Below are 13,683 nucleotides of genomic sequence, written 5' to 3' on the forward strand. Positions count from 1 at the left end.
TCACATTATAACAAATTTATTTTACAACATTAAGCTTAAGCAGCATAATATTTAACTAGTTAATATAAAACACAAATTATTGAATAAATTATTATTGTTCTGAAATAATACATAAATGTGTCTTGACGGAGATGAAGAATTTTTTCTAATTTACTGCCACAGGAGACTAGAAATTAATATTTTATAAAAATTATTATTAATATTATTGAACATAAAATACAATATTTTGATTACTAATGAAATAAAATAGAAAGAAATTATCTAATTTATAATTTAAAAATATTACCTTAAAAGTCCAAATGCAGGGCCACCAACCTCTGGTCCTTTTTGGAAACCTTTAAAATGTCATAATAATAAGTACCTAATTAATATATTTATTTCTATTAATTTATAGATGTGATAGGTAGTAACAAACATAATATTATATTAATGAAAATATATTATAATATTAAGGTAGGTAGGTAGGAATCCATTATCCATTTACCAAGCAACTCTTGAAAAAAAAATAACTACCTATATTTTAACCTTAACATTAAATTTTTATTCTCCTTATTATTGAACATTAAGGGGTACTATAAAATTTAATGAAACATCAAGACAATAGTTGAATGCATATTATAATTAAAAATGTAATGATTTGTACTATAAAAACAACATACCCATGTATATAACAAATGGAATAAAGGCGATATGGTAAGAAGTTTTTACAAACTCGGTGACTGACTCCATTCGAGATTTTATTCCTGGTTTTAATAATCCCATTTTCGTTTATTTTAAAATATTTCGGATTTTTCTTTTTTAGTATTTAAAATGTTATTGTAAAAATATAAGCACTAATATCTAGAAGCAATGTAGAATGAAGATTCAATTATGGTTATTGATTTATAATTTCAAGACTCGAGTGTTGTAAGTTGTAACCACGATTAAATTATAATAATATGATGTTTGTTACTATAATATCGTTCTTTACTTCAATTCGTGGTCACAATTAGATAATACCACAGATTATATAATCTGTGATAGTATTATCTTAAATCGTGTATACGACCGACGATCAGACGTGACGACTGACGACTGACGAGTGCCGACTATGCTCATTATGCTGAAACAGCGAAAACTTTAAAAAAAGAATATATAATTATAATAATATATTCAATATACCTATTGTAAATTATCATTTGAAATAGTAACGTCAATATTTGTTAATTAGACATAAAGTAAAAACTTATTCTATTAAAAATGTCTGACGATGAAATGGAAAAATTTGAAATTACTGATTTTGATTTGGACAATGAATTTAATATGAACAGACCCCAAAGACGACTAACTAAAAATCAAGCAATTTACGGTATAATATCCTATTAATTATCTACAGTTATAACTAATAAGAAACAATAAATATCTAGCTATAATTAAATATTTAATTTAGTAAATGATTAATGTAAATAAACATTTCTTTAAAATGATTATTTATGTTGAATATGTATTATAAATTATAATATTATATCCATTAAATTTGCAAATTACCTACTCTGATATAGAATCTAAAACTTTGCTTGCTCAATTCTGATGAAAAAAAACGCACTGGGGTGCTTGCTGTATCATCGGTGTGGCTTAATGGTTTATTATCCTAGTGTGAAATAATATAGGGAAAATTTTTTACCAGTTTAGGCTGAAACATTGCGTATTAAATTTTTTATGGTGAACCAAGGATAGTAAATTATTATGACCTGTTATTTATTGTGTATTATTTAAAGGTTATTTATTTTCATTATAATCTAAAATGATATTATAAGTACCTACTTAGGATACTGGAGGTACCTACCTATTTAATTTGTTTTTAGAACTTTAACTATGGTTAGTTAATAAAATGAGTTTTGTGGGTAAACCAATTTTTCAGTAATTTCACATTAATTGTAAAAAAACATTGGTTCATCCCAAGGTAATTTTATGTAGGTAACTTACAACTCGTTTTGTATCATGTTGATTAATGTTTCTTTACATAAATGAACATAAAAAAAAAATATAGCAATTATATATATTATAATTAATATGGCAGGGATAATATTATATTATAGTTTTGATCACTTATGAACAAAAATTTAACAGTAGAAACTAATGTTTGTAAAATTAAAAAACTCAAAATATTGTTATAAATACAGTGAAATCTCCCCTAACGAACCCAATAGCGATTACCTAATAGCAGACCTTTTCTTGGGAACCAACTACAAACTTTCCACAATCTGAACCCTCTGAATAGCAGACACCTTCAAATAATGGACACATTTTCAGCGACCGAGAGTATCCGGTATTTATAAGTACCTACTAGAAGACAAATACATAAATAATTGTTCAATAAAATTATACGATATACTTATATAAAAACTGCATTGTTTCTAATATTATTTAGGTATATTATGTATAATTTTTATGTATACAATTTTTTTAAACTAAAATTTAAAAAAAGTGTTGTAAAATTACAGTATTTCACAGATAAATACCTGTAAACCCCATACAAATTATTTTTGTATTAAATTATATATTTATTTTTTAGGAATTTGGGCCGATGAAGAAGGTAATGATAGTGATGATGAACCTTCAGGTTTTGGGGGCCGTAGAAACAAAGATAAGAAATATAAACAAAACTACACTGCTCCCGTTTCATTTGTTGCTGGAGGAGTTCAACAGGCTGGCAAAGATAAAAAAGAAATTAAAACTGAAGAAAAAAAAGGCAACGAGTTGCACAATTTGGAAGATAATATTTCTGCATCTAGGTTTGATAGATAAACATTAAGTTTATATTCCTGTATAATTAATATTTTTATTAACATATTATTACAGTGATGAAGAAAAACCAGCATTTAGTTTTGATATTGATCAAGAAGTGGCAGGTTTACGAAAGAAACGAGCTCAAGTAAACTCAAGACTAATAGACAAAGGATTAGGAGATTGGGAAAAACATACAAAAGGAATTGGCGCAAAACTGTTGCTCGGAGTAATTTATAAATATTTTATGTATAAATCAAAATTTAATTTATCATTTCATATTTTATAGATGGGTTACCAACCAGGTCAAGGTTTAGGAAAAAAACTTCAAGGTATTCTGGCTCCAATTGAAGCAAATTTAAGAAAAGGAAGAGGAGCGATTGGTAATAAATACTTAAAAATTAATATATGTATTTTAAGCCAACAGTCAATCATCTTATTTTTAGGTGCATACGGTCCGGAGTCTAAAACTAAACCAATGAAAATAGAAAAAATAACAGAAAAATCAAAAGATAACAAAGTTCTTGTAAGTGGTTGGAGAAAAGCACGTAAAGCCGAAAAACTTCAATATAATTATAAAACCGCTGAGGAAGTAATTGAAGAAAGCAAACAACCAGGACAAAGAAAACGAGAATTCAAGTACAATTAATGTTCTATTAAGTCAACCTAATTATATATTTATATATATTGATATTAAGTATAATTTTATTGACAAATCATAATAGGTACATCGTATGTTATACAATTATAAAATTTATTTTCATTTTTCAGTGAACTAAGTAGAGTAAAAGTAATTGATATGACTGGTCCAGAACAAAGAATTTTATCTGGATATCATGCTATATCCGGCGTTAAAAAGCCAATAGATCAGTGGGAAATTCGAAAAGATAAAAAATACTCAAATTTTGATCTACCTGAATTATTACACAATCTCAATCTATTAGTTGAAATTGCTGAACAAGTATATAAAATTTCATCATTTCATACGATGGTTTATTTGATTTTAATATAATAGAAACATTTAATTTTGGTATTATTATAGAATATTGTAACTAATAATCAAGAACTTTGTAATTCGGAGGATCGGCTTATTGTCATTGAACAAGAATCTAAAAAATTAGGAGAAAATATAAATGAAAAAAGTAATTCAATTGAATCTCTTGAAAAAATGATAATTATCATGGAATCTATAAATGATGCATTAAAAAAAAAAAAATTTGGATAGTAGCCGAGCTATACAACTTTGCACAGAAATGAAAGTATGTTATGCAAATATTATCTTTAAGATGATGCTTAGTTGAGTCTTTTACTGTTTAGGAAAATTACTACCCAGATTATCGGTTGAATGGTGGATCAGTTTTCGCTTTATCAATTTCTCAAATATTGATTAAAGAAATGCTATCTACATGGGACCCATTACAAGATCCAACTATGCCCTTCAAAGAACTCAATAAATGGAAAGAATTATTAACTTTAAATGAGCCATGTGCTGTTGGTTTTCAGTCAAGTGATGAATTTCAAACATTAATTTGGCAAGAATGGGTACCTCAAGTTCAAAAAGCATGCAGGTAATTATAATATTGGTTAAAAAATAAATAATTTTTTTCTCAATATTCTAAACTGATTAATGATTATATCAGGGGTCACCAAATAATGGCCCGCATTACATTTTTATTTTTATTTAAAGTTTTATTTTTTAATGTTTTCTTTCCATCCTTTTTTGATTAACATTTACATTCAACTTGTATGGCCCCCAAAAACTTCTTGAATTCCTAAAGTAGCCCTCTAAAAATGTTAATTGGTAATCTTACCATTATATTAAAGTCAAAGTTATCTTCTATGATTTATGTCATGTGATGGTTTCTGAATTTTTTATTTAGGCAATGGAATTGTAGAGATTGTAACAGTATGATGAAACTTATTGAACAATCATCTGAATTGATACCATCTGACATAATTAATCATGTTCTTGAAAATATGATTTTACCACAAATACAGTTAGGAGTAGAACAATGGGATCCATTGACTGATCTTGTACCAATCCATTTGTGGATTCACCCTTGGCTGCCATATTTAAGTGAGTCAAGTTCAATATTGATGATTAACTAAATTAAGATTATCAAAGAATTAATTGTTAACATAAATAGGTAAACATTTCGAAACAATTGTTTATCCTACGCTGAGACAAAAATTAAGTGTAGCATTAAATGCCTGGCATCCATCTGACAACTCTGCTAAGTTGATGCTTCAACCATGGTTAAAGGTTTTCCAGCAAGGCTACATGGACGCTTTTCTAATTAAAAATATTGTTCCTAAATTACAAGCTGCTCTGCATACTTTTGTTATCAACCCACATCATCAACAATTGGGTAACTTTTATAATTTTAAAAATAATCATAGGGATATAAAAATTTTAAAAAATATTTATTTTTATTTAGACAATTGGAATTGGGTAAATGCATGGTCAGATGTATTACCATTACCCACATTAGTGGAATTGTTAGACCAACATTTTTTTCCAAATTGGCTTAAAACCCTTACTATGTGGATAAATATGAATCCCAACCATGAACAAATAAGTAACTGGTATACAGGATGGAAGTCTTTAATGCCTGCTGTTATTGTTGAACATCCAACTATTAAAGGGAGGTTTCATTCTGCTTTAGATATAATGAGCCGAGCAGTTGGAGGACCTTCTATGCCACAACCACCTCCACCACCTACAATTCACGTAAATAGTTTATATTATTAGATAGGCAAACATCAAAAAATTATTTAGTTATTACTTATCATCTATATAATTTTGAGAATTTTGATTTGTGTTTTACATTATTTATTTTTAGGGTGGTCTAGCTGAAGCTGTACGTACTGCATCACAAATGCCGCATGGCTTTAAAGAATTAGTACAAAAGCGTTGCGAGGAACGAGGTATTTTATGGATGCCTATTTCTGGTCGTTTTAGAGAATCTAAACAAGTATATAGATGTGGAGCAAGGCTTCAAGCATTTATTGACCGTGGAGTTTTATTTGTTTGCCAAGATGGAATAAATTTTGCTCCTATGTCTGTACAATCCATGTTAGAACTATGCGAATAAAATATTATTAATATTATTGTTTATATTAATGATAATTTACTGAAAAAATGATATATTGGTAATTAAGTTGATAAGTATAAAATGTGAAATTATTTAAAGTAAATTTTTTAAAAAAAAAATTTTAGATTTAACATTGATTTTCTATTTTTAAAATGCATTTTTTAATTGCCTGTGGCCGGTGGCTGCCTCCATCCCTCTCACGATTTATTTTTTCATTTATTTATATACACTTTTAAAATATTGACCACCTGGTGTCATCTGAATTAACATTGTTTAATGAACTTATAATTATAGTTAATCATTTGTTGGATTTATAATACTAGTGGTTATAGACTGCAATCTTCATTGAGGAGGTCAAAATTTAAAACTCCCAGTAGTTTTCATAAGCGCCCAGAAAAACAAAATATTTTCTAGAAAATCAATTTTGGTTTTTTGTGTAACTATTTAAAAAATTTCACTATTTGAAATTTTTACTCAATTCAATGGCGTCGACAAGGCTGCCTGCATGCCCCCCTCTCATTTAGATAATACCTAATTTGTATAATTGTGTAGCATTTTATTGCATTTATTTGCATTTTATATAGCAGTCTAGGACTAAAAATTGATAAGGTGACACAAAATTGTACATTTTTTTTACGTTCTGATATAAAAAACAAAATTTATAGTAAGTGTATTATTTTTTCGATGACTTTTAATTTGTTAGAATTAGACTAACCTATGAGGAATCTTGCATAACATTTTAAAATCTTCGATATAAAATAAAAATATTCATGAATTTCTATTTTCTAACTCAAACTAATTTGCAAATTGTTGTTAATTTTATGAATTTTATCAAAATTCTAACTTCAGACGCTTATAAAAAACTATTGAGGATTTACGCTCAACCTTTTTTGTTATTTCCACATCAGCAGTTTACGGGGAACCTTGTATTTCATTTTCAAAATGTTTGAGCAAATGTAAATTTCTTTAACGACATTAATTTCAAAACTATTAATAATCGAAAATGTTAAATGCATATAAATATATATTTTTTGTTTTTCCTGGCGATTTTAAAAACTACTGGGAACTTTAAAACCATTTAGCTACCAGTCGGTTTGTGTTATCCGTTTTGTCCTGTACTAAAATGTGTATATTGTTGACAATAATATTGAACACTTCAATAATGTACCTATTTAGCCTAGACAATACTACGCCGAGCAACGTATGCGTTTGCACGAAGTATTACATGTAACAACTAACAATATAGATACAGTGTCCTGTAAGGATATACCCATTAGTCATAGAGGGGGACTCGCTGCCCAGACTAAAAATTTGAATTCAATGATATAGTATTTCTAATTGTATTCGATTATTCGAAAAACGATTCTGAATTAAGACCTCGGTCTGTCAGCCTCTAATATTACTAATTATATTTGATAACATGTTACATTACTGTGATTAAAGTAGGTAATTTATTTTACTATTATTCATTAGACATTATAGTCCAACAGTAGGTAAAATTAATTTTTGCCAAAAAAAAAAATATTATTTTAAAATGTCATTGCAATATACTCTAAAAGTTTCATATACCCATGAACCGTATTTATATTAATTACAAAAAAAGATAAGGATTAAGGAGGTTTGCCCCCCACAAGTTTTATATACAATTATACAAATTTATGAAGTACTTAACTATTTATAATTATACTAGTAGATCCTCTAACAAGATATGTAGGTACTTTAAAATTTAAAATTTATTCTGGTAAGTGGTAAATATCAACAAGTTAATTCTATAATTGCTTTATTTGATAAACTTTTAGAAAAGTATTATAACAAAGGTCATACGGTGTATATGGACAGATTTTATACAAGCCTAGCAATTATAAAAGCTCTCCGTGAAAAAAATACAAATGGAGTAGGTATACGGTGATGTCGAATCATAAAGGAGTAGTAAATCAAAAATTACTAAAAGGAGAAAGTACATATGCGAAAAAATACGTCCTTTGCGTGTATAAAATGGAGGGATACAAAAGATACGTAGGTATTGAAGTTAATATGTTATTAACAACTCATTCTGCGGATGTGAAACAAGTCACAGTAGATCTAAAACTGGTGAACTTCTGAAGTTTAAGGGGATTCGATACCGTGATTTTCTGTTTTCGTCTAACACACGCGTGACATAGTATTTTCGACGTGTTTTTTGCCAAACATACCAATTGATCTAATGAAGCGATAAGAATATTCTGAAAACAGATTTTAATTCGTCATCAAGTCTACTTGAAATCGATTTTCCCACATTTTTTGATATCATCTCCCAAATTCTAAAAAAAGTCATATAAAAAAAAAGAGTATTTGAACATTTTTGTAGATCAATTTTTGGAGAAGCTAAAATCAAAAATGTGGGAAAGTCGATTTCAAGTAGTCTTGATGACGAATTCAAATCTGTTTTCAGAATTCTTATCGCTTCATTAGATCAATTGGTATGTTTGGCAAAAAACACATCTAAAATTCTATGTCACGCGTGTTAGACGAAAACAGAAAATCATAGTATCGAATCCCCTTGGCCTAATGGCTAATATTGACTACAATTTATATAAATAAAACCAGTGTTGCGATCACGGAAATCTAATGGTTTCATATTATCCATTTCAAAGAAAAAGTATAAAATTATGCAAAAAAAAATGTTCTTCAATTTATTTATGGTAACGGTTGTGAATAATTATATGTGTTTAAGATATAAGAAGTAAAGACAGAGTAAATCAACTCAAAAAAATGACCTTAAGGACATTTATAATAAATTTGGTACTACAAATGGCAGAAAAAAGTGGTTATAACTATTACAATCAAAATAATCGAAATCGAATATTTTAAAAGCTTTTGAAGTCCTAATTTATATAGGTACTAACATAACTTTATTTTTTTTCGATTTATTTATGATAAAATTTTTTTTTCAAAGAAAAAACCTTATATATGTAAATTTCTAATTATTTCCAGAGCCATTCAATTTGAACAAAAATCAACTGCAGGGTTAGGTTAGTTTCACTTTTATACATTTTAATTTTAGTCAAGTAGGTATTATCATCCATACCTACTGTTTGAATTATTCATTAAAATAGTCTTTTTAGCAGAAATTTGAAAGTTATCACCTAAAATATATTAATACACATTAATTTTAATATTTTTTACCAACATTAAAAAAAAAACTTATATAGTAGAAAAAAATATCATGGAAAAAATACTAGAATTTGGAAATGGTTGGTACGGTAACATAGAACAATTATAGTGGTACTGTGGTATTAATACCTACAACTATGAATACAATTTATATTCATCCCTATTGTTCTATGGTATGACGTACATTAATTTAATTCATGATAAAATAACATGGTATGATGGTAATTTAATGATACGCATGTCCATTACCCCGCCGGCCATCAGTACTCAGTTTGTCGCTTTTCATTGGTTGTCAAGATTAATTTATGTACGTATTATCATAGATATTATGAGACGAACTGGATACAATAATATGCGCAAGACCCGACGATATTTCAGTCCGTTGCCATCATCGATCATACCTACCACAACTGAACAAATTTTATCATGACGTATAATATTATTTGGTATTATCAGCAATCGCCAATCAGTTACTCGTCTAATCTTGTTTGCTGCTGCCTCCTGCCCACTACCCAGTGCTCACTGATCAATGCCCACTGCCCTGTGGCCGTGCCACACTCTGTAGTCTGTTGTCACTTGTCTGCCACCCGTCACTTACATTTAGTTTTGTCATCAATCCATTAGAGTCCCGGTCCCAATTATAGTCTTCTAACACGCTCTGTTTTTTTTTCCTGCTGTTTGTCAAAAGACTTTCCATACACATAACTGCAAACAGTTTCAAACGAAGGACGAATTTCGGAACGTAAGTCTGCAACTATTTTTACACGTCATCGTTGACTCGCCAGGGGAATTCAATATCGAAATACGCCTTTATTCGCGATTTTATTATAATAAATTTGTCGTCGTTATCTTATCTCTAAATACTATGACGGTTCTGTCGGTTCGGCCCTTGCATCATTTTTCTAACAACTATTTATTGTTATTAAACGTTACGTACATAGCTTATGATAAATTGTCTGTTTGTTTTTGAGTACAGTTATAGAAGTGATGGACAACTTTGGTGACAATTTTGATGATGGAGACGTCGATCCAGCTGCGGAATTTTTAGCTCGCGAACAGACTCAATTGGCAGGCTTGGAAGATGATCTCAGCACACCCAACGTACCGATCGGTGTCACCCAAACATTATCTAACGGTAACAGCTAGTAATTTTGACTAGCAGAATACAGTTATTATAGTTATCACTTGCCTGCTTTGTGAAGCTTTTTATTCATACTTTTTTTTTTTTCTGCATGTTATGAATTGTATGTACAATTAGGTTCAGGAAGCAGCTTTGAAATAATTGATAGTGCAGAAAACCAGTTAACTAACCCTGTGATTGGTGAGTTGTTAGATTTAAAGTACATTCAAATAAAACATACCACAGTTTAAGTAAATTTTGTCTTTTGAGCTATTCTTTTAAACTATTAATATTGACATTTCTTAGGTTATAACTTAAGTCTTAAGACAACTTTTATGAAATTAAAATATGATAGTTTCCTTATAGTATATATTAAAAAAAATTAAAACCCTTGAAATTAAATCAAAAACTAAAACTTTCTGCACATAATATTAATAGTGATAGAAGGTCGTGCATATCTAGTAAAAACTAATTGTCTGTTATAATGTGACTATAATCTAATAAGTTATATGACTTTAAGTTGAGTATTAATAAAAATATTAATAATATTAAAGTATTTAAAAACTATATTTTTAATTAAATATTTGATGTCTATTGATCTATTTATATGTATATTATGTAATAAAATCATATTTGTATACTCTGTTCAACATAAAAGTGAACTGCTTTCGCGTACGCAGACTGAGCTGCCGAACAGTGCCTGACCCCCAATGCGATGGCTATGCGTTCTGTAATTGGCAAACAGTCATCGCCGGCCATCTGGCGCCCGTGTTAAAACTCTCACCGATGTTCGAATTGTGTTGGGAATGCGCGGAAAAAACGTGTTTTGGTCAGCCGAGTGATTCACTCTTATGTGAATAGAGTATAGAATAGGAAAACACGAGGGAAAACATACATTAAGCATAATTGGTACTTTTAATAATCATTGTCATAAATGTAAAATATAAATTACATATTTTAGCCATTATTGATTAAAAAAAAAATTGTATTATATCATTGGCACAACTAGGTAGCTTTGTGTTAATAGAACACCATAGTTATACATTTTCCTTTAAGATTAATCTAAATTGATATATCTATGCATTTATTATATTTTATTTTTAATTAACAATTTGCATTATTTAATAAAACCCTAAACCAGGGGCGGCATTTGGGGGGGGGGGGGGTGCAGGATGTACATTTGTACCAACTTTTTTTTAAAACGCCTTCTTAGGTCTGTCAACAATAAATATAAGCGCCGATATACCTAAGTATATATATTATACTTTTCATATTTTTTCAGTATTAAAAAAAAAATGTATTGTACTAATGTTTAATTTCCAAGAATGTTTGATGTGGTTTTTTGATCCCACAATATTATAATTGATAAAATTATAACACAAACATTGTGGAGAAGGATACCCATAAAATACATTTTTGGTTTTATTAAACTAGCTATATTATATATTTTGAGTATGCAAGGAGAAAAAATGTGTTGGTTAGGTATTTTATTATAAAGCTGATTTATACCATACATTTATTTACCAAGTGTATTAAAATATAAAATACCACTGTACAGTGTACACTGGTATCCACAATACAAAACAAATACCTACATTAAAAGTACCTACACATAGTTCGTCAAAAATAGCAACAATATTGTGATATTTTCATACTAATATAAGTGACATATTAAATAAATTATACAAATATTCTACAGTTGTTGTCCTCGCTTAACCCCCCCCCCCCCCGGCACCAACAAAAAAAAAAGTTGAAATGACGCCCCTCCTGCCCTAAGCACCTTTTTAAGTTTGAGTCTACTTAGGTCAATTTCTGTAATGCTTTTCTACCAATATTATTTGCAGTATTTTTTTATTATTGTTTTGTTTTTTTTCCTTTGACCTAGAAAATGGATTAACAAATGGTTTTACAGTTACAAATAGTGATGATGGTAAGTAAAAATTTTTACACATTAACATGTATGGATATAAATTAATTTTAGTTAGCTGCATTAAGTTAAAATTATTGTTTTGAATATTTATAATTTGATTTAAAAGAAGCCTATTCTAATGAATATATTTGTATTATTATGTAATTTAAATTAAAATGTAATTGAGTAGCTTAAACACATTAAAAATAAATTAATCAAAAACGAATTACAAAAATTTAATTTAGAGAATACATATATTATTCGGTTTCATTTTAAAGAACTGTTTCAATTGTACATTTTCTTTTAGTTAAGAATTAAACCCTAATATATTTATTTGTTAATCATTCCAATTTAAGAATACTCATGTGAATTTGATTTCAAGATACTTATTGCTTATGAGTAGGGGTTAGATTTGTATGCATTTGCATATTTTTAATAGTTGATCGTATTGTTTGCAAAGTAAGAACAAAATATATTTTATGAATGTGATTAAAAATATTAATTATTCAAAATTTTATTGTAAAACATATTTCACTATTTTGTAACTAAAACAAAAACTGTACAATTACAAAAAAATAAAAATGTAGCAATTCATAATTATATAATAATAAATATGTATTGTATTATATTAACAACAAATCAAATGAATATTTTATAAAAAATTGTGATTTTAAGTGTATACCTATTGCTTATAACTAGGGCTCGGAAGTTGATGCATTTTGCATTTTTTTTTTTAGAACTTTCTAGACGATGCTCTCCTGGCCACTAATGTGTTTCATTAGCTTGTGAATCTGAATAACTAATTTTTATTTTGAATTTTTCGGTCTTGTTGACTTTTTAAGTCATTTTCATTGATTTCACACTAGTTTACATCTTATTGTTTTTTTTCTACCACTATGCCGATAACTTAAAACTTGGAAATTACCACAGTTATGATCATATTACATCTCGCCGATTACATTTTTCGTTGTCGTATTGTACTATTGTAGTGAATATATAATTATACCTACATTTTATTATTTTATTTCATTTTTTAAGGACATTTTTGTCATATTTTGAGCAATTTGAAGCTTTGATAAATTTATATAGAATTTTATAGTAAAATAGAGTAAAATATTTAAAAAAAAATGTATTTTTATTAGTTTAAAACTAATATTTGCCATTTTTTAGGTCATTTTTAAGGACATTTTTATGTCATATTTGCATTTTTTTTTTTTAGATCATTTTTTATTGTTTTTAAGGTCATCAACTTCCGAGCCCTACTTATAACATACTTAAGAGCCCTACTAATGAATTCTGATGATATATTTTATATTCAATAAGTAGGCAAGGTGTTGATTGTACCTAGTCATTAATTTGGTCACTGTGATTGACATTTCTGATAGGAGACTATCTAACTTTGTGGTAACTGCAGTTAGCAAACAACTAAAACTATTTTTATTATCTTAAAAATTACTGAGAAATTTCTATTTTTGACCCATCAAAATAGAAGCTAGATCAAATTTTCTGCCAAAAACCTTCCGTCAAATTTGATGATAAGAGCATTTTTTCCACCAGAAAAATGTCTTTAGACACTAAAATAAAAAAATACTCATCATTGTAAAATAAATGATCAGTAGAATCTAAAAATAGTTTTTCTA

The 13,683-nt window shown here is 28.1% G+C and overlaps 3 protein-coding genes across 11 annotated transcripts in view; 2 read left to right on the forward strand and 1 right to left on the reverse strand.

Moving 5' to 3' along the window:
- On the reverse strand, positions 1-899 carry Tomm7 (translocase of outer mitochondrial membrane 7 homolog). The gene is made up of 3 exons (NM_001162392.1): positions 660-899; positions 287-335; positions 1-166 (listed from the first exon to the last, which is right to left on the reverse strand). Exons 1-3 carry the CDS (start codon positions 760-762, stop codon positions 151-153), a joined length of 168 nt encoding a protein of 55 aa, NP_001155864.1. The 5' UTR covers positions 763-899; the 3' UTR covers positions 1-150.
- A 141-nt stretch (positions 900-1,040) lies between these two features.
- Positions 1,041-5,909, forward strand: LOC100161374 (tuftelin-interacting protein 11). The gene is made up of 12 exons (XM_029491210.1): positions 1,041-1,348; positions 2,555-2,774; positions 2,842-2,995; positions 3,056-3,149; positions 3,213-3,405; positions 3,538-3,727; positions 3,809-3,985; positions 4,084-4,334; positions 4,647-4,843; positions 4,914-5,135; positions 5,205-5,497; positions 5,610-5,909. Exons 1-12 carry the CDS (start codon positions 1,240-1,242, stop codon positions 5,859-5,861), a joined length of 2,352 nt encoding a protein of 783 aa, XP_029347070.1. The 5' UTR covers positions 1,041-1,239; the 3' UTR covers positions 5,862-5,909.
- A 3,572-nt stretch (positions 5,910-9,481) lies between these two features.
- The window catches only part of LOC100160662 (clathrin light chain), a 5,417-nt gene continuing 1,215 nt past the window's right edge, over positions 9,482-13,683 (forward strand). The window contains exons 1-4 of one of the 9 annotated variants that reach the window (XM_029491022.1): positions 9,486-9,756; positions 9,991-10,149; positions 10,273-10,335; positions 12,020-12,064. In XM_029491022.1, the coding sequence (XP_029346882.1) occupies positions 10,002-10,149; positions 10,273-10,335; positions 12,020-12,064 (256 nt within the window). In that variant the 5' untranslated portion in view covers positions 9,486-9,756; positions 9,991-10,001. 9 annotated transcript variants of the gene reach the window in all.

This window comes from Acyrthosiphon pisum, chromosome A3, assembly GCF_005508785.2.
Source record: "Acyrthosiphon pisum isolate AL4f chromosome A3, pea_aphid_22Mar2018_4r6ur, whole genome shotgun sequence".
Taxonomy (NCBI): Eukaryota; Metazoa; Arthropoda; class Insecta; order Hemiptera; family Aphididae; genus Acyrthosiphon; species Acyrthosiphon pisum.